Source organism: Oncorhynchus clarkii, unplaced genomic scaffold (assembly GCF_045791955.1).
Source record: "Oncorhynchus clarkii lewisi isolate Uvic-CL-2024 unplaced genomic scaffold, UVic_Ocla_1.0 unplaced_contig_10383_pilon_pilon, whole genome shotgun sequence".
Lineage (NCBI taxonomy): Eukaryota > Metazoa > Chordata > Actinopteri > Salmoniformes > Salmonidae > Oncorhynchus > Oncorhynchus clarkii.
The window spans coordinates 193218-220334 of NW_027261118.1; the positions used below are offsets into that span (position 1 = coordinate 193218).

At 44.1% G+C, this 27117-nt stretch overlaps 1 protein-coding gene across 1 annotated transcript; it reads left to right on the plus strand.

Annotated features, from left to right (window-relative positions):
• The first annotated feature begins 1639 nt into the window (after positions 1-1639).
• LOC139404934 (coiled-coil domain-containing protein 12-like) lies at positions 1640-26674 on the plus strand. Its single transcript, XM_071147474.1, has 7 exons — positions 1640-1772; positions 14994-15070; positions 21599-21678; positions 23231-23292; positions 23428-23462; positions 23565-23641; positions 26178-26674. Exons 1-7 carry the CDS (start codon positions 1689-1691, stop codon positions 26258-26260), a joined length of 498 nt encoding a protein of 165 aa, XP_071003575.1. The 5' UTR covers positions 1640-1688; the 3' UTR covers positions 26261-26674.
• The last annotated feature ends 443 nt before the right edge of the window (positions 26675-27117 follow it).

Below are 27117 nucleotides of genomic sequence, written 5' to 3' on the forward strand. Positions count from 1 at the left end.
TGAATAAGTACTGAGTGATCCATAGTGTCGGAGGCTTTAGACGGGTCAATAAAAGAGGCCGCACAGTGTTTCTTCTTATCCAAACAATTAAGAAAATAATTTAAAACCAAAGAAGCAGCAAAGATGGTGCTTTATTTAATCTGGTCTGAAACCTGACTGGTGTACATTTAGAATACATTTCCTAGTTAAAAAGATGGTCCTTTATTTAATCTGGTCTGAAACCTGACTGGTGTACATTTAGAATACATTTCCTAGTTAAAAAGATGGTGCTTTATTTAATCTGGTCTGAAACCTGACTGGTGTACATTTAGAATACATTTCCTAGTTAAAAAGATGGTGCTTTATTTAATCTGGTCTGAAACCTGACTGGTGTACATTTAGAATACATTTCCTAGTTAAAAAGATGGTCCTTTATTTAATCTGGTCTGAAACCTGACTGGTGTACATTTAGAATACATTTCCTAGTTAAAAAGATGGTCCTTTATTTAATCTGGTCTGAAACCTGACTGGTGTACATTTAGAATACATTTCCTAGTTAAAAAGATGGTCCTTTATTTAATCTGGTCTGAAACCTGACTGGTGTACATTTAGAACACATTTCCTAGTTAAAAAGATGGTCCTTTATTTAATCTGGTCTGAAACCTGACTGGTGTACATTTAGAATACATTTCCTAGTTAAAAAGATGGTCCTTTATTTAATCTGGTCTGAAACCTGACTGGTGTACATTTAGAATACATTTCCTAGTTAAAAAGATGGTCCTTTATTTAATCTGGTCTGAAACCTGACTGGTGTACATTTAGAATACATTTCCTAGGTTTTCCAAGGATTCTAGAATTGTTTCTAGACAAGAGAGTCTGAAAATAGTTCAATAAAGATTTAGGTCACACAGATCACCACCTTTGTGGAGGAGGAGTTTATGGGCCACCTTCCAGACCCTGGGAATTGTACCAGGAATAATTGTAAGGTTAAGAATAATAGTTATTATTCTGCATTCAGAGGAGCAGAAAGCTGCAACAAGAAAGGATCAAGCAAATGAGCCACAGTGGATGTTTTTTTTAACATCAATCTTGTGCAAGACGTCCTGCACATCACAAGTGGAAAGCTGTTGAAATGAAAACAAAGATTCACTAGAGATTGACAGAATTTCCATTGAGCCAATTAAAGTCTGGGAGAGGGGCAGGCTGTCGACTGGTTGACCAGGGTCAACTGAACCACGACTTATTTCAAATAAAAAGCCTTCCAAGATCAAATTAAATGTTTATTTTTTTGCACCCCTGCGTATTTGCTCAGTTAACAAGGTGCCAATGTTGTACAAGGCAACCATATAGTTTGATGTTTTATTTTCATTGAAAAACATTATAGAGGCCTGATTGTTGATCATGATGTCCTGTGACATTATTGCAGGCTTTTCAGCCTTATAATTTGATATATTTTTGCCTTCTACTTTTGCTCTGGTAAATGTATAGGTTTAAAAAAAATACATATTTTATAAGATATTCTGATGATATTAGTGTGTTATTATTGTGCACATCATTTAATACAGTAGGCCCCAGTAGCCTGCCTATTTGCTCAGATGTTCAGGCCATGAATCGATGCGCTCAGCACTCGCTTCTAAACCTTTGAGAGTAGCTACTAGCTAGTTCTATGAATCGATTTCCGAACCACGACAGCATAACGTGAAACAAAAATGGAGCAATCGGTTGGTTCACTGCAGGAACAAGCATTAAAAAGGAAAGAAAGACTTAAAGCTTTGAGAGGTCGACAACTTCAAGTGAGTATCACCCAGCAATAGCAATGTCTGTGTTGTAAACAGTACAAACATAGAATTAGCTAGCTCGCTACCAGCTGTTTGAGTTAGCTAGGTAACGTTAGCTAGCTGATGGAAAGAACAGGAGCTAGTTACACACAGCATTGCTCTTGACATTCGTTTGAAATGTACATAGCTAGCTGACGTTAGCTGTGCAGAACGGATTAACTGGAAGCTCAAATAACAGATTCTACATGGTTAGCTAGTTAGATAACTACTAGGCTAGCTAACTAGCTGTCTGTATTTAGCTTGCAATGCTAGTTAGCTAGTTGTGAACTGATGGTGAAATTAGCTAGCTAGCTATGATGGGATAATTTACTCAAACATGTTAGTTCATTATCAACTGTTGATATTAGCTGAGAATCTTCAACTTTCTTTTCTCGGGGTTGTTTTGATAACTGGTCATGGGATTTGCAAGCAACAACCTGTCTAAATGACTATCGCCCCTTAGTAAGCACATCTGTAGCCATGATATGTTTTTGAAAGGCGGGTCATGGCTCACATCAACACCATCATCCCAGACACCCTGGACCCACTCCAATTCGCATACCGCCCCAACAGATCCACAGATGACGCAGTCTGTTCATGTGAGAATACATTGACTAATGTCACAGTGCAGCGTTCAACACCATAGTGCCCTCCAAGCTCATCACTAAGCTAAGGACCCTGGAACTGAACACCTGCAACTGGATCCTGGACTTCCTGACGGGCCGCCCCCAGGTGGTGAGTGTAGGCAACAACACATCCGCCATGCTGACTCTCAACTCGGGGGCTCCTCAGGGGTGCGTGCTTAGTCCCCTCTTGTACTCCCTGTTCACCCACAACTGCGTGGCCAAGCACGACTCCAATTCCATCATTAAGTTTGCTGATGACACGGCAGATGATCACCTACGACTATGAGACAGCCTATAGGTAGGAGTTCAGAGACCTGACAGTGTGGTGCCAGGACAACAACCGCTCCCTCAATGTCAGCAAGACAAAGGAGCTGATCGTGGACTACAGGAAACATAAGGGCCAAGTACACCCCCATTCATATCGACAGGGCTGTAGTGAAGTGAGTTGAGAGCTTCAAGTTACTCGCTGTCCACATCTCTAAGAGCTACAGAGGGTATTGCGTATGCCCCAGTACATCACTGGAGCCAAGCTTCCTGCCATCCAGGACCTCTATACCAGGCGGTGTCAGAGGAAGCCCCTAAAAATTGTCAGACTCCAGCCACCCAAGTTATAGACTGTTCACTGCTACCGCACTGCAAGCGGTACCAATTCACCAAGTCTGGAACCATCAAATCAAATTGCATTGGAAACACATATTTAGCAGGTGTTATTGCAGGTGTAGCAAAATGCTTGTGTTCCTAGCTCCAACGTGTATTACCTAACAATTCACAACAACACACAAATCTAAAAGTAAGAATTGAATTAAGAAATATATAAATATTAGGACGAACAATGTCGGAATGGCATTGACTAAAATACAAGTTAAGCAACTTGGAGCTTTGCAACTTGAAGCCAAGGAACTTGAAGCTTTCCATCTTCTCCACTGCGGTCCAGTCGATATGGATAGGGGCGTGCACCTCTGCTGTTTCCTGAAGTCTGTGATCAGTTCCTTCGTTTTCTTGAGGGAGTGGTTATTATCTTGGCACCACTCCGCCAGGGTCCTCACTTCCTCCCTGTAGGCAGTCTTGTCATTGTTGGTAGTCAGGCCTACTACTGTTGACGTCTGCAAACTTGATGATTGAGTTGGAGGCGTGCATGGCCACGCAGTAATGGGTGAACAGGGAGTACAGGAGGGGGCTGAGCACGCACCCTTGTGGGGCCCCTGTGTTAAGGATCAGTGAAGTGGAGGTGTTTCCTACCTTAACCACCTGGGGGCGGCCAAGAACCAGTTGCACAGGGCCGTGATCAGACCCAGGGCCCGGGCTTAATGATGAGCTTAAAGGGTACTATGATGTTGAAGGCTGAGCTATATCCAATGAGCAGTCTGACATAGGTATTCCTCTTGTCCAGATGGGATAGGGCAGTGCGATGGCATTGTCTGTAGATCTATTGGGGTGGTAAGCAAACAGAAGTGGGTCTAGGGTGTCAGATAAGATAGTGATATGGTCCTTAACTAGTCTCTCAAAGCACTTCATGATGACAGAAGTGAGTGCTACGGGGTGATAGTCATTTAGTTCAGTCATCTTTGCTTTCTTGTGTACAGGAACAATGGTGGACATCTTGAAGCATGTAGGGACAACAGACTGGGATAGGGAGAGATTGAATATGTCTGTAAACAACAGGACCCTGAACAGCTTCTACCCCCCCCAAGCCATAAAACTTCTAAATAGTTAGTCCGGGTAGCTATTTAGTTAAATATTTAACGATCTCCATTGACCCTTTTTTGCACTAACCTTTTTGACTCATGGGGCGGCAGCGTAGTTTAGTGGTTAGAGAGTTGGACTAGTAACCGGAAGGTTGCAAGATCGAATCCCCGAGCTGACAAGGTACAAATATGTCGTTCCTGAACAAGGCAGTTAACCCACTGTTCCTAGGCCGTCATTGAAAATAAGAATTTGTTCTTAACTGACTTGCCTAGTTAAATAAAGGTAAACACGGCTGCTACTGTTTGTCACTTTATTCCTAGTTATATGTACACATCTATCTCAATTACCTCGTACCCCTGCAAATGGATTAGGTACTGGTACCTTGTGTATAGAGCCAAGTTATCGTTACTCATTGTGTATTTTATTATTACATGTTTAACTTTTCTATTCTTTCTCAATTCTTTCTCTCTACATTGTTGGGGGCCCGTGAGTCAGCTTTTCACTGTTAGTCTACATCTGTTGTTTTTCAAAGCATTTCACTGTTAGTCTACATCTGTTGTTTTTCAAAGCATTTCACTGTTAGTCTACACCTGTTGTTTTACCAAGCATTTCACTGTTAGTCTACCTACATCTGTTGTTTTTCAAAGCATTTCACTGTTAGTCTACATCTGTTGTTTTTCAAAGCATTTCACTGTTAGTCTACACCTGATGTTTACCAAGCATTTCACTGTTAGTCTACATCTGTTGTTTACCAAGCATTTGACAAATTGATTTAACAACATTGAGCCACCATCAGTCAATTCTTGTAAAAGTGTCAATGCTGAAAACCCTTACATGTCCCTATGTTAGTCCCTAATATGTTAGTCCCTAATATGTTAGTCCCTAATATGTTAGTCCCTAATATGTTAGTCCCTAATATGTTAGTCCCTAATGTTAGTCTCTAATATTAGTCCCTATGTTAGTCCCTATGTTAGTCCCTAATATGTTAGTCTCTGTGTTAGTCTCTAATGTGTTAGTCTCTAATATGTTAGTCTCTAATATGTTAGTCCCTAATGTGTTAGTCTCTAATATATTAGTCTCTAATATGCTAGTCTCTAATATGCTAGTCTCTAATATGTTAGTCTCTAATATGTTAGTCTCTAATATGTTAGTCTCTAATATGTTAGTCTCTAATGTGTTAGTCTCTAATATGTTAGTCCCTAATATGTTAGTCCCTAATATGTTAGTCCCTAATATGTTAGTCCCTAATATGTTAGTCCCTAATATGTTAGTCCCTAATATGTTAGTCCCTAATGTTAGTCTCTAATATTAGTCCCTATGTTAGTCCCTATGTTAGTCCCTAATATGTTAGTCTCTGTGTTAGTCTCTAATATGTTAGTCCCTAATGTGTTAGTCTCTAATGTGTTAGTCTCTAATATGTTAGTCTCTAATATGTTAGTCCCTAATGTGTTAGTCTCTAATATATTAGTCTCTAATATGCTAGTCTCTAATATGCTAGTCTCTAATATGTTAGTCTCTAATATGTTAGTCTCTAATATGTTAGTCTCTAATGTGTTAGTCTCTAATATGTTAGTCCCTATGTTAGTCTCTAATATGTTAGTCTCTAATGTGTTAGTCTCTAATATGTTAGTCTCTAATATGTTAGTCCCTATGTTAGTCTCTATGTACAACCACATTCCTTCTGCTGGGTGATGAAATTCCTACTTTAAATAAAACCCTGTAGTGAATAGAGTCATGGACTTTTCCCTCGTTGCTCGTACTATGTAAGCTAAGATTCAATTGGGTCCATTGGGTCCCCATTTTGAAGTTGACTTTTTAAATGGTTAGGGTTTTAGGGTAGGGACGTCCTGAGGATCCCGGATAGCCCAATTGAATCTCAGTTTGCATAGTACGTGGAAAAATGTCAAGTTTGTATTAAAGGTATACACCTCAGCACCCTGCAGAAGGACTGTAGTTGTACAGGACTAACGTAGGTAACAGGTAAGCCTTTTCAGAATGGATTTTTTTTTCTACAATTGACTGATGGTGACTACATGTTGTTCTAGCCAATCCGCGACCAGATATCAACTCAACTCCGCCTCCATATAACAGAACCCAGCTGAGCGTTGCTCTGCTGCTGTTGATACGGTCCCAAACTAGAGGGCGTCTCAGGAGTAATTCAAGATGGAGTTCTCACTACCTAAGAGCTCTGTGTGATGATCCCATTTGTATCCTGCAATGCATTTTATATCATCACACTTTTTTTCTTTGTAGCTAGCTGGCTGGCAGATGCTTTGTTCAGTGTGGCCCCTCGACATCTGGCTAGTCATCATGGGTCCTCAACTTATAGCTACATAATACGGCACCAGTGTTTCCCTACTAGGGATAGGCCCCTCGACATCTGGCTAGTCATCATGGGTCCTCAACTTATAGCTAGCTACATAATACGGCACCAGTGTTTCCCTGCTAGGGATAGGCCCCTCGACATCTGGCTAGTCATCATGGGTCCTCAACTTATAGCTAGCTACATAATACGGCACCAGTGTTTCCCTGCTAGGGATAGGCCCCTCGACATCTGGCTAGTCATCATGGGTCCTCAACTTATAGCTAGCTACATAATACGGCACCAGTGTTTCCCTGCTAGGGATAGGCCCCTCGACATCTGGCTAGTCATCATGGGTCCTCAACTTATAGCTACATAATACGGCACCAGTGTTTCCCTGCTAGGGATAGGCCCCTCGACATCTGGCTAGTCATCATGGGTCCTCAACTTATAGCTACATAATACGGCATCAGTGTTTCCCTGCTAGGGATAGGCCCCTCGACATCTGGCTAGTCATCATGGGTCCTCAACTTATAGCTACATAATACGGCACCAGTGTTTCCCTACTAGGGATAGGCCCCTCGACATCTGGCTAGTCATCATGGGTCCTCAACTTATAGCTACATAATACGACACCAGTGTTTCCCTACTAGGGATAGGCCCCTCGACATCTGGCTAGTCATCATGGGTCCTCAACTTATAGCTACATAATACGACACCAGTGTTTCCCTGCTAGGGATAGGCCCCTCGACATCTGGCTAGTCATCATGGGTCCTCGCTACATAATACGGCACCAGTGTTTCCCTGCTAGGGATAGGCCCCTCGACATCTGGCTAGTCATCATGGGTCCTCAACTTATAGCTACATAATACGACACCAGTGTTTCCCTGCTAGGGATAGGCCCCTCGACATCTGGCTAGTCATCATGGGTCCTCAACTTATAGCTACATAATACGGCACCAGTGTTTCCCTGCTAGGGATAGGCCCCTCGACATCTGGCTAGTCATCATGGGTCCTCAACTTATAGCTACATAATACGGCACCAGTGTTTCCCTGCTAGGGATAGGCCCCTCGACATCTGGCTAGTCATCATGGGTCCTCAACTTATAGCTACATAATACGACACCAGTGTTTCCCTGCTAGGGATAGGCCCCTCGACATCTGGCTAGTCATCATGGGTCCTCAACTTATAGCTACATAATACGGCACCAGTGTTTCCCTGCTAGGGATAGGCCCCTCGACATCTGGCTAGTCATCATGGGTCCTCAACTTATAGCTACATAATACGACACCAGTGTTTCCCTGCTAGGGATAGGCCCCTCGACATCTGGCTAGTCATCATGGGTCCTCAACTTATAGCTAGCTACATAATACGGCACCAGTGTTTCCCTGCTAGGGATAGGCCCCTCGACATCTGGCTAGTCATCATGGGTCCTCAACTTATAGCTACATAATACGGCACCAGTGTTTCCCTGCTAGGGATAGGCCCCTCGACATCTGGCTAGTCATCATGGGTCCTCAACTTATAGCTACATAATACGGCACCAGTGTTTCCCTGCTAGGGATAGGCCCCTCGACATCTGGCTAGTCATCATGGGTCCTCAACTTATAGCTAGCTACATAATACGGCACCAGTGTTTCCCTGCTAGGGATAGGCCCCTCGACATCTGGCTAGTCATCATGGGTCCTCAACTTATAGCTAGCTACATAATACGGCACCAGTGTTTCCCTGCTAGGGATAGGCCCCTCGACATCTGGCTAGTCATCATGGGTCCTCAACTTATAGCTAGCTACATAATACGACACCAGTGTTTCCCTGCTAGGGATAGGCCCCTCGACATCTGGCTAGTCATCATGGGTCCTCAACTTATAGCTAGCTACATAATACGGCACCAGTGTTTCCCTGCTAGGGATAGGCCCCTCGACATCTGGCTAGTCATCATGGGTCCTCAACTTATAGCTACATAATACGGCACCAGTGTTTCCCTGCTAGGGATAGGCCCCTCGACATCTGGCTAGTCATCATGGGTCCTCAACTTATAGCTACATAATACGGCACCAGTGTTTCCCTGCTAGGGATAGGCCCCTCGACATCTGGCTAGTCATCATGGGTCCTCAACTTATAGCTACATAATACGGCACCAGTGTTTCCCTGCTAGGGATAGGCCCCTCGACATCTGGCTAGTCATCATGGGTCCTCAACTTATAGCTAGCTACATAATACGGCACCAGTGTTTCCCTGCTAGGGATAGGCCCCTCGACATCTGGCTAGTCATCATGGGTCCTCAACTTATAGCTAGCTACATAATACGACACCAGTGTTTCCCTGCTAGGGATAGGCCCCTCGACATCTGGCTAGTCATCATGGGTCCTCAACTTATAGCTAGCTACATAATACGGCACCAGTGTTTCCCTGCTAGGGATAGGCCCCTCGACATCTGGCTAGTCATCATGGGTCCTCAACTTATAGCTACATAATACGGCACCAGTGTTTCCCTGCTAGGGATAGGCCCCTCGACATCTGGCTAGTCATCATGGGTCCTCAACTTATAGCTACATAATACGGCACCAGTGTTTCCCTGCTAGGGATAGGCCCCTCGACATCTGGCTAGTCATCATGGGTCCTCAACTTATAGCTACATAATACGGCACCAGTGTTTCCCTGCTAGGGATAGGCCCCTCGACATCTGGCTAGTCATCATGGGTCCTCAACTTATAGCTAGCTACATAATACGGCACCAGTGTTTCCCTACTAGGGATAGGCCCCTCGACATCTGGCTAGTCATCATGGGTCCTCAACTTATAGCTACATAATACGGCACCAGTGTTTCCCTGCTAGGGATAGGCCCCTCGCCTAAAAGAGTTTGGCTTTTATCAGTTTCACACACACACACTGTATGTAGTCTACCAGTGTTACTGAGTGAGACCAACACAACCAAAGTCCACTTTACAGCTTCCTCCTTCTTGACCCTCAGTCCTGTTGTTTACATTGGTATTTTGTTCTCCTGCAGCAAACGTCCTCCAAATGACACCACATGTGTTGTTTGTTCCAAGGTCAAGCAAGCCACCGTTTTGGCCATTAAGACTTGGTCTCCCTCCCAAATGGCACCCTACGCCCTATATAGTGCACTACTTTTGACCGGGGCTCTGTTGAATAGGTTGCCATTTGCAACACAATCAGAGAATGTCCTTCAGTGTGTTTGGCTGAGCCAGCCAGAGACAGCCCCGTAGTGGGCTTGTCCCAGCAGCCTGGCTAGTCTTGATGAACGGCTGTTGACATTCCTGCAGCATGTGATTGTTGTACTGTACTGGGGAATGAGTCCTTTTTGATTGTTCCAGCTGGTGGACAGGAAGCCTCTCCAGGAAAACGCAGGACTGGGAGGAGTCCTGCTAGTCCTCATTGTTATGCTCTGTGACTTGGGTCACGGTCAACATCATTCTGATATTTAAAAAAAACATCACTTCTTTTTGTTTACATGTATGTTTTATGGTGACATGTTTTCATACAGGGAACCACTCCTGTCTTGTGGCCTGGTTAGTTGTACTAACTCCTGTCCTGTGGCCTGGTTAGTTGTACTAACTCCTGTCTTGTGGCCTGGTTAGTTGTACTAACTCCTGTCTTGTGGCCTGGTTAGTTGTACTAACTCCTGTCTTGTGGCCTGGTTAGTTGTACTAACTCCTGTCTTGTGTTCTGGTTAGTTTGACTAACTCCTGTCTTGTGTTCTGGTTAGTTTGACTAACTCCTGTCTTGTGTTCTGGTTAGTTGTACTAACTCCTGTCTTGTGGCCTGGTTAGTTGTACTAACTCCTGTCTTGTGGCCTGGTTAGTTGTACTAACTCCTGTCTTGTGGCCTGGTTAGTTGTACTAACTCCATCCACAGTTTGCAGAAGAAGTGAGAGTCGTGTTAGTGTCCTGGAGAGAAGTGGGTGGCGAGGTAGTGTCCTGGAGAGAAGTGGGTGGTGTCCTGGAGAGAAGTGGGTGGTGTCCTGGAGAGAAGTGGGTGGTGTCCTGGAGAGAAGTGGGTGGTGTCCTGGAGAGAAGTGGGTGGTGTCCTGGAGAGAAGTGGGTGGTGTCCTGGAGAGAAGTGGGTGGTGTCCTGGAGAGAAGTGGGTGGTGTCCTGGAGAGAAGTGGGTGGTGTCCTGGAGAGAAGTGGGTGGTGTCCTGGAGAGAAGTGGGTGGTGTCCTGGAGAGAAGTGGGTGGCGTCCTGGAGAGAAGTGGGCGGCGTGGTGGTGTCCTGGAGAGAAGTGGGCGGCGTGGTGGTGTCCTGGAGAGAAGTGGGCGGCGTGGTAGTGTCCTGGAGAGAACTGGGTGGTGTATTGGTGTCCTGGAGAGAAGTGGGCGGTGTGTTAGCCTTGAAGACGTGATCCTTATTACTTACTGTCTAGTGGGGACGGGGGACGAGTGACTCAACTCTTAAAACAAACTCGAAGGGGGGACCGAGCCATTTGGGGAATTTTAGATTCTCCCTGACTGCTTTTTTTGGAGGTTGTTAGATCTCAAAGATTATATTATTAAAACATACATACATACAGTGCCTTGCGAAAGTATTCGGCCCCCTTGAACTTTGCGACCTTTTGCCACATTTCAGGCTTCAAACATAAAAATATCAAACTGTATTTTTTTGTGAAGAATCAACAACAAGTGGGACACAATCATGAAGTGGAACGACATTTATTGGATATTTCAAACTTTTTTAACAAATCAAAAACTGAAAAATTGGGCGTGCAAAATTATTCAGCCCCCTTAAGTTAATACTTTGTAGCGCCACCTTTTGCTGCGATTACAGCTGTAAGTCGCTTGGGGTATGCCTCTATCAGTTTTCCACATCGAGAGACTGACATTTTTTCCCATTCCTCCTTGCAAAACAACTCGAGCTCAGTGAGGTTGGATGGAGAGCATTTGTGAACAGCAGTTTTCAGTTCTTTCCACAGATTCTCGATTGGATTCAGGTCTGGACTTTGACTTGGCCATTCTAACACCTGGATATGTTTATTTTTGAACCATTCCATTATAGATTTTGCTTTATGTTTTGGATCATTGTCTTGTTGGAAGACAAATCTCCGTCCCAGTCTCAGGTCTTTTGCAGACTCCATCAGGTTTTCTTCCAGAATGGTCCTGTATTTGGCTCCATCCATCTTCCCATCAATTTTAACCATCTTCCCTGTCCCTGCTGAAGAAAAGCAGGCCCAAACCATGATGCTGCCACCACCATGTTTGACAGTGGGGATGGTGTGTTCAGCTGTGTTGCTTTTACGCCAAACATAACGTTTTGCATTGTTGCCAAAAAGTTCAATTTTGGTTTCATCTGACCAGAGCACCTTCTTCCACATGTTTGGTGTGTCTCCCAGGTGGCTTGTGGCAAACTTTAAACGACACTTTTTATGGATATCTTTAAGAAATGGCTTTCTTCTTGCCACTCTTCCATAAAGGCCAGATTTGTGCAATATACGACTGATTGTTGTCCTATGGACAGAGTCTCCCACCTCAGCTGTAGATCTCTGCAGTTCATCCAGAGTGATCATGGGCCTCTTGGCTGCATCTCTGATCAGTCTTCTCCTTGTATGAGCTGAAAGTTTAGAGGGACGGCCAGGTCTTGGTAGATTTGCAGTGGTCTGATACTCCTTCCATTTCAATATTATCGCTTGCACAGTGCTCCTTGGGATGTTTAAAGCTTGGGAAATCTTTTTGTATCCAAATCCGGCTTTAAACTTCTTCACAACAGTATCTCGGACCTGCCTGGTGTGTTCCTTGTTCTTCATGATGCTCTCTGCGCTTTTAACGGACCTCTGAGACTATCACAGTGCAGGTGCATTTATACGGAGACTTGATTACACACAGGTGGATTGTATTTATCATCATTAGTCATTTAGGTCAACATTGGATCATTCAGAGATCCTCACTGAACTTCTGGAGAGAGTTTGCTGCACTGAAAGTAAAGGGGCTGAATAATTTTGCACGCCCAATTTTTCAGTTTTTGATTTGTTAAAAAAGTTTGAAATATCCAATAAATGTCGTTCCACTTCATGATTGTGTCCCACTTGTTGTTGATTCTTCACAAAAAAATACAGTTTTATATCTTTATGTTTGAAGCCTGAAATGTGGCAAAATGTCGCAAAGTTCAAGGGGGCCGAATACTTTCGCAAGGCACTGTACATACATACATACATACATACTACTGTTCAAACGTTTGGTGTCACTTAGAAATGTCCTTGTTTTTCATGAAAACATACAAGAATTAGTTGCAAAATGAATAGGAAATATAGTCAAGACGTTGACAAGGTTTTTTAAAATAATTGTGTCCTTCAAACTTTTGCTTTTGTCAAAGAATCCTCAATTTGCAGCGATTACAGCCTTGAAGACCTTTGGCATTCTAGTTGTCAATTTAAGGTCATCTGAAGAGATTTCACCCCATGCTTCCTGAAGCACCTCCCACAAGTTGGATTGGCTTGATCGGTACTTCTTACGTACCATACGGTCAAGCTGCTCCCACAACATCTCAATAGGGTTGAGATCCAGTGACTGCTGGCCACTCCATTATAGACAGAATACCAGCGGACTGCTTCTTCCCTTAATGGCTATTGCATAGTTTGGAGTTGTGCTTTGGGTCATTGTCCTGTTGTAGGAGGAAATTGGCTCCAATTAAGTGCTGTCTACAGGGCGTTGCAAAATGGAGTGATTCCATCTTCAAGATCCCTTTTACCCTGTACAAATCCCCCACTTTACCACAACCAACGCACCCCCAGACCATCTCCTTTTACCCTGTACAAATCCCCCACTTTACCACCACCAACGCACCCCCAGACCATCTCCTTTTACCCTGTACAAATCTCCTACTTTACCACCACCAACGCACCCCCAGACCATCTCCTTTTACCCTGTACAAATCCCCCACTTTACCACCACCAACGCACCCCCAGACCATCTCCTTTTACCCTGTACAAATCTCCCACTTTACCACCACCAACGCACCCCCAGACCATCTCCTTTTACCCTGTACAAATCTCCCACTTTACCACCACCAACGCACCCCCAGACCATCTCCTTTTACCCTGTACAAATCTCCCACTTTACCAACACCAACGCACCCCCAGACCATCTCCTTTTACCCTGTACAAATCTCCCACTTTACCACCACCAACGCACCCCCAGACCATCTCCTTTTACCCTGTACAAATCTCCCACTTTACCAACACCAACGCACCCCCAGACCATCTCCTTTTACCCTGTACAAATCCCCCCTTTTCTTTTTATTGGCCAGTCTGAGATATGGCTTTTTCTTTGCAACTCTGCCTAGAAGGCCAGCATCCCAGAGTCGTGTTTTGTGGGTACTATTTAATGAAGCTGCCAGTTGAGGACTTGTGAGGCGTCTGTTTCTCAAACTAGATACTCTAATCTATTCTGGTTAGAGACAGTTTGTGCTGTTCTGTGAAGGGAGTAGTACACAGCGTTGTACGAAATCTTCAGTTACTTGGCAATTTCTCACATGGAATAGCCTTCATTTCTCAGAACAAGAATAGACTGACGAGATTCAGAAGTAAGTCTTTTGTTTCTGGCCATTTTGAGCCGGTAATCAAACCCACAAATGCTGATGATCCAGATACTCAACTAGTCTAAAGAAGGACGGTTTTATTGCTTCTTTAATCAAACAACAGTTTTCAGCTGTGCTAACATCATTGCAAAAGGGTTTTCTAATGATAAAATAGCCTTTTAAAATGCTAAACTTGGATTAGCTAACACAACGTGCCATTGGAACACAGGAGTGATGGTTGCTGATAATGGGCCTATGTAGATATTCCATAAAAAATCAGCCGTTTCCAGCTACAAAAGTCATTTACAATATTAACCATGTCTACACTGTGTTTCTGATCAATTTGATGTTATTTTAATGGACAAAAATGTACTTTTCAAAAGCAAGGACATTTCTAAGTGATCCCAAACTTTTGAATGGTAGTGTGTGTGATATATATATATATATATTAGGTCCATTATCTTTTCTACATACTTTATATCTGGTTTTAGTGATTTTAAGTTTACACTGAAAACATTTGACCATCCTAAAAAGTATATAATTATTTATTTAAATTATTTTGCAGTGGCGGCCATGATTTAGTAGTGGTGCTGCTAACAGCTCTGCTAAATGCACGCTGTAACCTGGTGTTTTGTCACCTCAGTAGCCCAGTGTTTTGTCACCTCGGTAGCCTGGTGTTTTGTCACCTCGGTAGCCCGGTGTTTTGTCACCTCAGTAGCCTGGTGTTTTGTCACCTCGGTAGCCTGGTGTTTTGTCACCTCGGTAGCCCGGTGTTTTGTCACCTCGGTAGCCTGGTGTTTTGTCACCTCGGTAGCCCGGTGTTTTGTCACCTCGGTAGCCCGGTGTTTTGTCACCTCGGTAGCCCGGTGTTTTGTCACCTCGGTAGCCCGGTGTTTTGTCACCTCGGTAGCCCGGTGTTTTGTCACCGGTAGCCCGGTGTTTTGTCACCTCGGTAGCCCGGTGTTTTGTCACCTTTTAATAGCCCTGTGTTTTGTCACCTCAGTAACCCTGTGTTTGTCACCTTTTAATAGCCTGGTGTTTGTCACCTGACAGGTGAGAGATGGAGAGGACGGGGAACCAGACAGGAAGAGGGACCGGGCCGAGGAGGAAGCTGAAGAGGAGCGACACAGGTTAGTTTCTCTTAGTACGGAAAACAAAAACAAGCATTTCATGTTGGACAAGTTCAGGTCGTCCTTCAGGTAGTCAGTCAGTTTTTGTTCCAGATGGGTACCTATAGTGAATTAGACCAAGGTCTCCCAATGCACCTCATCCTCCCAGGTGTCCTGTGTTCAGTGTTTACTCTGGGTTGGAGTAGGTGTCCTGTGTTTAAACAATAGCTGCACAAATATCCTGCAGTTGACTGGGCTCTGTGTTTCAGCTGCAGGAACAAGAGCAGCCATCTCTTCCTCCCTCCCACACGACAGATGCTTTTTTCCATTGTTTATGTTTAATGATAGTCCAGGCAGCACTGGGCTGGCAGTGCACTCACAGGCTGGCCATTGCAAATCCCTCTACTGCGTTCCAAATGACACACTATCCCCTATTTAGTGCACTGCTTTTGATAAGATCCCCATGGGTGCCGTGTGGGATGCAGCCTGGGTTTGTGGGTTTTGTTTTGTGGGTCAAACTCAGGAAGTACTTCTGAAGAGAGTGGAACAGTACCGGCCGTGGTATGGACGCTGGTTACAAACACTTTGCTACTTGGGAAATGTTTTTTCCACCCCTCTGTTAGTCTTCTGAGACAATATCTTGTGACCAGCCATGTAGTTATTAAAATTGCATGGGAGCTCAGATTGCAGGACAGCGGTATCAAAGACCAAGATGGCTGTGATGCAGCAGACGTGGTTGTCCTCAGTCTTCCTGTTGCTTTCATGTAACCTGATTGATTATGAACAGTTCTGTTTTCTCCCATGTTCTGACAACTAGGACCAGCCTGTAGGTTACTGCTACTGTAGGTCCATGGAAAGTACAGTGCATTCTGAAAGTATTCAGACCCCTTGACTTGTTCCACATTTTATTACATTACAGCCTTTTTCTTAAGGTTTAAATTATTTTTTAAACCAATTTATCAACATACAATACCCCATAATGACAAGGCAAAAACAGGTTTGTAGAAATGTTGGTCAGTTTATTAAAAATAAAAAACAGATATCACGTTTTACATAAGTATTCAGACCCTTCACTCAGTACTTTGTTTAAGCACCTTTGGCAGAGATTACAGCCTCGAGTCTTATTGGATATGATGCTACAAGCTTGACACGCCTGTATTTGGGGAGTTTCTCCTATTCTTCTCTGCAGATCCTCTCAAGCTCTGTCAGGTTGGATGGGGAGCGTCGCTGCACAGCTATTTTCAGGTCTCTCCAGAGATGTTCGATCAGGTTCAAGTCTGGGCTCTGGCTGGGCCACTCAAGGACATTCAGAGACTTGTCCCCAAGCCACTCCTTCGTTGTCCTGTTGGAAGGTGAACCTTCGCCCCAGTCTGGGGTCCTGAGTGCTCTCCAGCAGGTTATTAAGAATCTCTCTGTACTTTGCTCTGTTCATCTTTCCCTTGATCCTGACTAGTCTTCCAGTCCCTGCCGCTGAAAAACATCCCCACATCATGATACTGCCACCACCATGCTTCACCGTAGGGATGGTGCCAGGTTTCCTCCAGAAGTGACGCTTGGCATTCAGGCAATCTCGTTTCTCATGGTCTGAGAGTCCTTTAGGTGCCTTTTGGCAAACTCCAAGCGGGCTGTCATGTGCCTTTTACTAAGGAGTGGCTTCTGTCTGGCCACTCTACCATAAATACCTGATTGGGGGAATGCTGCAGAGATGGTTGTCCTTCTGGAAGGTTCTCCCATCTTCACAGAGGAACTCTGGAGCTCTGTCAGAGTGACCATCGGGTTCTTGGTCAACTCCCTGACCAAGGCCCTTCTCCCCTGATTGCTCAATTTGGCCGGGCGGCCAGCTCTAGGAAGAGTCTTGGTGGTTCCAAACTTCTTCCATTTTTAAGAATGATGGAGGTCACTGTGTTCTTTGGTACCTTCAATGCTGCAGAAATGTTTTTGTACCCTTCCCCAGATCTGTGCCTCGACACAATCCTGTCTCGGAGCTCTATGGACAATTCCATCGACCTCATGGCTTGGTTTTTGCTCTGACATGCACTGTCAACTGTGGGACCTTATATAGACAGGTGTGTTCCCTTCCATGTCCAATCAGTTGAATTTACCACAGGTGGACTCCAATCAAGTTGTAGAAACATCTGAAGGATGATCAATGGAAACAGGATGTACCTGAGATCAATTTAGAGTTTAACAGCAAAGGTTCTGAATACTTACATAAGGTATTTCTGTTTTTAATTCTTAATACATTTGCGAACCTGTTTTCGCTTTGTCATTACGGGGAATTGTGTGTAGGTTGATGAGGGAAAACAATTATTTAATCAATTTAGAATAAGGCTGTAACGTAACAAAATGTGGAAAATGTCAAGGGGTCTGAATACATTTCGAATGCACTGTAGCTCTGAGCTGACTGCTTTGAGCTGTGGTGGACCAGAGTATGTCAGCATTCCAGCCTGGATCCACACAAGTATTGACCTGCCTGTTGGTTGACTGCTAACTCTGATAGATGCCTCCCCCCCAACATGCTCTCTGCTGTCTCCTCCAGCTAACCTAGCCTACATCTCAACACCCAGACCTATTCCCAACAGGCTCTCTGATGTATCCTCCAGCTAACCTAGCCTACATCTCAACACCCAGACCTATCCCCAACAGACTCTCTGCTGTCTCCTCCAGCTAACCTAACCTACATCTCAACACCCAGACCTATCCCCAACAGGCTCTCTGCTGTCTCCTCCAGCTAACCTAGCCTACATCTCAACACCCAGACCTATCCCCAACAGGCTCTCTGCTGTCTCCTCCAGCTAACCTAGCCTACATCGCAACACCCAGACCTATCCCCAACAGGCTCTGTGCTGTCTCCTCCAGCTAACCTAGCCTACATCTCAACACCCAGACCTATCCCCAACAGACTCTCTGCTGTCTCCTCCAGCTAACCTAGCCTACATCTCAACACCCAGACCTATCCTTGTCTCCTCCAGCTAACCTAGCCTACATCTCAACACCCAGACCTATCCCCAACAGACTCTCTGCTGTCTCCTCCAGCTAACCTAGCCTACATCTCAACACTCAGACCTATCCTTGTCTCCTCCAGCTAACCTAGCCTACATCTCAACACCCAGACCTATCCCCAACAGGCTCTCTGCTGTCTCCTCCAGCTACCTTATAGCCTATATCTCAACACCCAGACCTATCCCCAACAGACTCTCTGCTGTCTCCTCCAGCTACCTTATAGCCTATATCTCAACACCCAGACCTATCCCCAACAGGCTCTCTGCTATCTCCTCCAGCTACCTTATAGCCTATATCTCAACTAGTGGTTAGAGTGATGGGCCAGTAACCGAAAGGTTGCTGGATCGAATCCCAGAGCTGACGAGGTTAAAATCTGTCGTTCTGCCCCTGAACAAGGCAGTTAACCCAGTGTTCCCCGGGCGCCGAAGACGTGGATGTCGATTTTAAGGCAGCCCCCTGCACCCCTCTGCACCCCTCTGATTCAGAAGACACATTTCAGTTGAAGGCATTCAATTGTACAACTGACTAGGTATCCCCTTCCAACACTGATCCATGCTCCAATCACTGTTCACTCCCTCAGGAGGAATCCCTATTCAAAGTCATGTTCTCAGGCTTTCAACACTGATCCATGCTCCAATCACTGTTCACTCCCTCAGGAGGAATCCCTATTCAAAGGCATGTTCTCAGGCTTTCAACACTGATCCATGCTCCAATCACTGTTCACTCCCTCAGGAGGAATCCCTATTCAAAGGCATGTTCTCAGGCTTTCAACACTGATCCATGCTCCAATCACTGTTCACTCCCTCAGGAGGAATCCCTATTCAAAGTCATGTTCTCAGGCTTCCAACACTGATCCATGCTCCAATCACTGTTCACTCCCTCAGGAGGAATCCCTACTCAAAGGCATGTTCTCAGGCTTCCAACACTGATCCATGCACCAATCACTGTTCACTCCCTCAGGAGGAATCCCTATTCAAAGTCATGTTCTCAGGCTTTCAACACTGATCCATGCTCCAATCACTGTTCACTCCCTCAGGAGGAATCCCTATTCAAAGGCATGTTCTCAGGCTGTGTTCCCAATAGTGCACTATTCCCTATATAGTGCACTACTTTTGACCAGGGCCCTATATAGAGAATAGGGTGATTTGGGATGCATACATTGAGGGTTAGGTTTTCTCCTGTCTTTGGGCTCAATCCATCTATCCTACAGAGATGTCACCCAAGCTCGCTAAGAATTCCACCAAGAGGGCCCTTGATGATCGATGACAATCTATCGTAGCATGTGGGACACCAGCTCTCTCCTCAGCTGTTATCAGCTGTGCTGGAGACAGACCCATTGAGCAGATGGCGAATGCTAATGAGATGTGTTCAGCAGAATAAAGGGAGGCCTTATTCCCTGACTGGTATAGTAACCTCCAGAGATGACAAACTGTAGCTGTGTTTGGTTTAGGCCTAGGTCTCCTCCTAGGTCTCCTCTCCTCAGGTCCCTCAGCTGGTTCTGTAGTAGGACCTAATACATGTGGTTTAGGCCTGTAGACTGTCTCCTCTCCTCAGCTGGTTCTGTAGTAGGACCTAATACATGTGGTTTAGGCCTGTAGACTGTCTCCTCTCCTCAGCTGGTTCTGTAGTAGGACCTAATACATGTGGTTTAGACCTGTAGACTGTCTCCTCTCCTCAGGTGGTTCTGTAGTAGGACCTAATACATGTGGTTTAGGCCTGTAGACTGTCTCCTCTCCTCAGCTGGTTCTGTAGTAGGACCTAATACATGTGGTTTAGACCTGTAGACTGTCTCCTCTCCTCAGGTCCCTCAGCTGGTTCTGTAGTAGGACCTAATACATGTGGTTTAGACCTGTAGACTGTCTCCTCTCCTCATCTGGTTCTGTAGTAGGACCTAATACATGTGGTTTAGGCCTGTAGACTGTCTCCTCAGGTCCCTCAGCTGTGTCTGTAGTAGGACCTAATACATGTGGTTTAGGCCTGTAGACTGTCTCCTCTCCTCATCTGGTTCTGTAGTAGGACCTAATACATGTGGTTTAGGCCTGTAGACTGTCTCCTCTCCTCAGGTCCCTCAGCTGGTTCTGTAGTAGGACCTAATACATGTGGTTTAGGCCTGTAGACTGTCTCCTCTCCTCAGCTGGTTCTGTAGTAGGACCTAATACATGTGGTTTAGGCCTGTAGACTGTCTCCTCTCCTCAGCTGGTTCTGTAGTAGGACCTAATACATGTGGTTTAGGCCTGTAGACTGTCTCCTCTCCTCAGCTGGTTCTGTAGTAGGACCTAATACATTTGGTTTAGACCTGTAGACTGTCTCCTCTCCTCATCTGGTTCTGTAGTAGGACCTAATACATGTGGTTTAGGCCTGTAGACTGTCTCCTCTCCTCAGCTGGTTCTGTAGTAGGACCTAATACATGTGGTTTAGACCTGTAGACTGTCTCCTCTCCTCAGCTGGTTCTGCAGTAGGACCTAATACATGTGGTTTAGGCCTGTAGACTGTCTCCTCAGGTCCCTCAGCTGTTTCTGTAGTAGGACCTAATACATGTGGTTTAGGCCTGTAGACTGTCTCCTCTCCTCAGCTGTTTCTGTAGTAGGACCTAATACATGTGGTTTAGACCTGTAGACTGTCTCCTCTCCTCAGGTCCCTCAGCTGGTTCTGTAGTAGGACCTAATACATGTGGTTTAGGCCTGTAGACTGTCTCCTCTCATCAGCTGGTTCTGTAGTAGGACCTAATACATGTGGTTTAGGCCTGTAGACTGTCTCCTCTCCTCAGCTGGTTCTGTAGTAGGACCTAATACATGTGGTTTAGACCTGTAGACTGTCTCCTCAGGTCCCTCAGCTGTTTCTGTAGTAGGACCTAATACATGTGGTTTAGGCCTGTAGACTGTCTCCTCAGGTCCCTCAGCTGGTTCTGTAGTAGGACCTAATACATGTGGTTTAGGCCTGTAGACTGTCTCCTCTCCTCAGCTGGTTCTGTAGTAGGACCTAATACATGTGGTTTAGGCCTGTAGACTGTCTCCTCTCCTCAGCTGGTTCTGTAGTAGGACCTAATACATGTGGTTTAGACCTGTAGACTGTCTCCTCTCCTCAGCTGGTTCTGTAGTAGGACCTAATACATGTGGTTTAGACCTGTAGACTGTCTCCTCTCCTCAGCTGTTTCTGTAGTAGGACCTAATACATGTGGTTTAGACCTGTAGACTGTCTCCTCTCCTCATCTGGTTCTGTAGTAGGACCTAATACATGTGGTTTAGACCTGTAGACTGTCTCCTCTCCTCAGCTGGTTCTGTAGTAGGACCTAATACATGTGGTTTAGGCCTGTAGACTGTCTCCTCTCCTCAGCTGGTTCTGTAGTAGGACCTAATACATGTGGTTTAGACCTGTAGACTGTCTCCTCAGGTCCCTCAGCTGGTTCTGTAGTAGGACCTGATACATGTGGCTACACTGCCACCACCTGGTGCTTTACCATGCTCTCTCTCACACACACCTGCTTATGGTATAGCTGATTGGTATAAAGCAATGCACAGCACTAAAGCCAGGTTTTGTGTTGAGTAGAGAGCTGAAGCTGAGGAACTACACCCCAGAGGATGAAGAGCTGAAGGAGAGACAGGTGCCCAAGGCCAAACCTGTTTCAGGTGAGACATCTGAAGTGATGAGGAGTTATCTCCAGAGAATAGCTTGGGGAAGGCACTGCTGTGGTGAAAATGTTGAGTACCTACATTACCAGTCAACAGTTTGGACACACCTACTCATTTTTCTTTATTTTTACTATTTATAGTGAATACTACAAACCTGTTAAAATAACACCTACGGAATCATGTAGTAACCAAAAAAGTGTTAAACAAATGAAAATATGTTATATTTGAGATTATTCGAAGTAGCCACCCTTTGCCTTGATGATAGCTTTGAACACTCTTGGCACTGAAGAGCCAGTTTCAATTAACAGGTGTGCCTTGTTAAGTTGTGGGTTTTCTTTCCTTAGTGTGTTTGAGACATTCAGTTGTGTTTTGACAAGGTCGGGTGGTATACAGAAGATGTCTATTTGGTAAAAGACCAAGTCAATGTTATGACAAGAACAACTCAAATAAGCAAAGAGAAATGACAATCAAGAGCTATGATGAAACTGGCTCTCATGAGGACCGCCACAGGAAAGGAAGACCCAGAGTTACCTCTGCTGCGTAGGATGAGTTCATTAGAGTTAACTGCACCTCAGATTACAGCCCAAATAAATGCTTCAGAGTTCAAGTAACAGACACATCTTAACATGAACGGTTCAGAGGAGACTGTGTGAATCAGGCCTTCATGGTTGAATTGTTGTAAAGAAACCACTACTAAAGGACACCAATAAGAAGAAGAGACTTGCTTGGGCCAAGAAACATGAGCAATGGACATTAGAAAATCTGTCCTTTGGTCTGATGAGTCCAAATTTGAGATTTTTGGTTCCAACCGATGTGTTTTTGTGAGACACAGAGTAGGTGAATGGATTATCTCCGCATGTGTGGTTCCCACCATGAAGCATGGAGGAGGAGGTGTGGGGGTGCTTTGCTGGTGACACTGTCAGTGATTTATTTAGAATTCAAGGCACACTTAACCAGCATGGCTACCACAGCATTCTGCAGCGATGCACCATCCCATCTGGTTTGTGCTGAGTGGGGAATATCATTTGTTTTTCAACAGGACAATGACCCAACACACCTCCAGGCTGTGTAAGTGCTATTTGACCAAGAAGGAGAATGATAGTGCTGCATCAGATGACCTGGCCTCCACAATCACCCGACCTCAACCCAATTGAGATGGTTTGGGATGAGTTGGACCTCAGAGTGAAGGAAAAGCAGCCAACAAGTGCTCAGCATATGTGGGAACTCCTTCAAGACTGTTGGAAAAGCATTCCTGATTAAGCTGGTTGAGAGAATGCCAAGAGCATGCAAAGCTGTCATCAAGGCAAAAGGTGGCTACTTTGAAGAACCTAATATTTTTTTAAATATATTTAGATTTGTTTAACACTTTTTTTTGGTTACTACATGATTCCATATGTGTTATTTCATAGTTTTGATGTCTAAACTATTATTCTACAATGTAAAAAATAAAGAGAAACCCTTGAATGAGTAGCTGTGTCTAAACCTTTGACTGGTGCTGTAACTACTCCAGGATGCAGCTGTACATAAGACATGCTTTGTGTTGTTCCAGTGGAGGAGAAAGTGAAGGAGCAGCTAGATGCAGCGAAACCAGAGTCAGTCATCGAAGAAGTGGTAAGTTAGTGATCTTTAAATAGTTCAGATATCCAAAGCCCTCTGTGATAAGTTAGTAGATAGCCTACTGTTTTGATTAGTGTTCATGTTAAGTTTCCACCGTTTTGAATACATGTCATCATATTTCCTCCGTAGGATTTGGCCAACCTAGCCCCCAGGAAGCCTGACTGGTAAGACATTTTCACTAAGACGTAATACTTCATAGTAGAACAAGTCTAATTCTTGGTTAATTTCCGTATGCCTTGTTGTTGTGGTCCTGTTTCTGATTGAAGGGATTTGAAACGAGACGTGGCGAAGAAGCTGGAGAAGCTTGAGAGGAGAACACAGAAGGCCATCGCTGAACTTATCCGTGAGTATCTGTTATTGTATTTAATACAGCGGATGTTATGCTGGGACCAGATATGACTGGTCTGAACATGGAGTTAGTGACTGTATCAACTATATATGACTGGTCTGAACATGGAAATAGTGACTGTATCAGACTATATATGACTGGTCTGACTGTATCAACTATATATGACTGGTCTGAACATGAAGTTACTGACTGTATCAGACTATATATGACTGGTCTGACTGTATCAACTAGATATGACTGGTCTGAACATGGAGTTAGTGACTGTATCAACTATATATGACTGGTCTGACTGTATCAACTATATATGACTGGTCTGAACATGGAGTTAGTGACTGTATCAGACTATATATGACTGGTCTGAACATGGAGTTAGTGACTGTATCAACTATATATGACTGGTCTGACTGTATCAGACTAGATATGACTGGTCTGAACATGGAGTTAGTGACTGTATCAGACTATATATGACTGGTCTGACTGTATCAACTATATATGACTGGTCTGAACATGAAGTTACTGACTGTATCAGACTATATATGACTGGTCTGACTGTATCAACTATATATGACTGGTCTGAACATGGAAATAGTGACTGTATCAGACTATATATGACTGGTCTGACTGTATCAACTATATATGACTGGTCTGAACATGGAAATAGTGACTGTATCAGACTATATATGACTGGTCTGACTGTATCAACTATATATGACTGGTCTGAACATGGAGTTAGTGACTGTATCAACTATATATGACTGGTCTGAACATGGAGTTAGTGACTGTATCAACTATATATGACTGGTCTGACTGTATCAACTATATATGACTGGTCTGAACATGGAGTTAGTGACTGTATCAACTATATATGACTGGTCTGACTGTATCAGACTAGATATGACTGGTCTGAACATGGAGTTAGTGACTGTATCAGACTATATATGACTGGTCTGACTGTATCAACTATATATGACTGGTCTGACTGTATCAGACTAGATATGACTGGTCTGAACATGGAGTTAGTGACTGTATCAGACTATATATGACTGGTCTGACTGTATCAGACTAGATATGACTGGTCTGAACATGAAGTTACTGACTGTATCAGACTATATATGACTGGTCTGACTGTATCAGACTAGATATGACTGGTCTGAACATGGAGTTAGTGACTGTATCAACTATATATGACTGGTCTGAACATGGAGTTAGTGACTGTATCAGACTATATATGACTGGTCTGACTGTATCAACTATATATGACTGGTCTGAACATGAAGTTACTGACTGTATCAGACTATATATGACTGGTCTGACTGTATCAACTATATATGACTGGTCTGAACATGAAGTTACTGACTGTATCAGACTATATATGACTGGTCTGAACATGGAAATAGTGACTGTATCAGACTATATATGACTGGTCTGACTGTATCAACTATATATGACTGGTCTGAACATGGAAATAGTGACTGTATCAGACTATATATGACTGGTCTGACTGTATCAACTATATATGACTGGTCTGAACATGAAGTTACTGACTGTATCAGACTATATATGACTGGTCTGACTGTATCAGACTATATATGACTGGTCTGAACATGAAGTTACTGACTGTATCAGACTATATATGACTGGTCTGAACATGAAGTTACTGACTGTATCAGACTATATATGACTGGTCTGAACATGAAGTTACTGACTGTATCAACTATATATGACTGGTCTGACTGTATCAGACTAGATATGACTGGTCTGAACATGGAGTTAGTGACTGTATCAGACTATATATGACTGGTCTGACTGTATCAGACTAGATATGACTGGTCTGAACATGAAGTTACTGACTGTATCAGACTATATATGACTGGTCTGAACATGGAGTTAGTGACTGTATCAGACTATATATGACTGGTCTGAACATGAAGTTACTGACTGTATCAGACTATATATGACTGGTCTGAACATGAAGTTACTGACTGTATCAGACTATATATGACTGGTCTGAACATGGAGTTACTGACTGTATCAGACTATATATGACTGGTCTGAACATGAAGTTACTGACTGTATCAGACTAATTGCTCTGTGGATTCCAGAGTCCAGGGAGGCTTGACGTGATTCCTCTACTCTTCCTGTGATCTACATTCTCAGAATAGATTTGGCTTCGGCCCACATATTCCATCAGAAAGCACCAAGGGATAGATTCAGTCTGGAGGGGCTGTAAACGGTCTAGATTCAGTCTGGAGGGGCTGTAAACGGTCTAGATTCAGTCTGGAGGGGCTGTAAACGGTCTAGATTCAGTCTGGAGGGGCTGTAAACTGTCTAAAATGGGCCGTTCCAGGTGTTTCGTTGTGAAATGACAAACATGGTAGGAGCTAAAGACAATAAAGAATACATGGTGACAGCAGCTTGAACACTACAGTTATGTCTCCTCTACACCAATATCAGCTCGTTTGTATTTTGTGCAACACCCTTTTCTGAAGTATAGATGTGTGTGTGTGTGTGTGTGTGTGTGTGTGTCCAGGTGATCGTCTGAAAGGCAGCGAGGAGGAGCTGGCTGGAGCTGTGGGAGCCATAGGGGTCACAGCAGAGGGGGACTCAGACTGACCCCTTAATCCAGAGACACACCACGCGACCCTGGATCTGACCCTACCAATGTGTCTGTTCTGTACAGCTGAATGTTTGTTGTGGGAATCGGAGGCTTTTGGTTTCCGTAGCTGTTGAAGCTACTGGGGAGTGTGAATATGCCAGTTAGATGTGTCACCTTGATGACTTCTGAACTCCAGTCCTAGTACGCGTCACAAATGACACCCTATTCCCTATATAGATCACTACTTTTGACAAGTAGTGTGCTAGATAGGGAGTAGGGTGCCATTTGGGACAGACTACACAGACTTTGTCAGTGTAGTGCTAGCTAGAGGATCATTGGGGGCTGTTGTATACAGCTGTTGTAAGGATCGTCTGTTATTCATGTGTCTTTTTAATGATATTTTTCCAGTAAAATGATTTGGATTTTCCCAACGTTTGTGTCTTGTGACCTTTTCTGTTGAGACTGTGAAATATTATGTACAATAGACAACACAGAATGAGTTCCCCCACATTTTTTTTAAAATTCCAAATTTATTTTGAAAATCAGCTGAAAACTGATCCTTAACCAATCAGATTGTAAAGTGACCCTAATCCACTTGTATAATAAGTTACTGCAACAGGAAATGTATTGCTACTCTATTGACATAAAATATACTATTAACCCTACAGTTGACTGTCGGGTTCAACTACGATGGAAAACAGATTACAATGAACAGAGACATTTTTGGTATGATGATATTTCACTAATTATACATCTAAAGCACCTAAATTGGCCTGAAAAGCGCAAAACTATTTCTTTCACAAAGTGCTTCCCACCAGTCCCCGAAACACACCAAGTTTCTCTATCAAAGGAGGCTACAGATGTAGGATCTTAA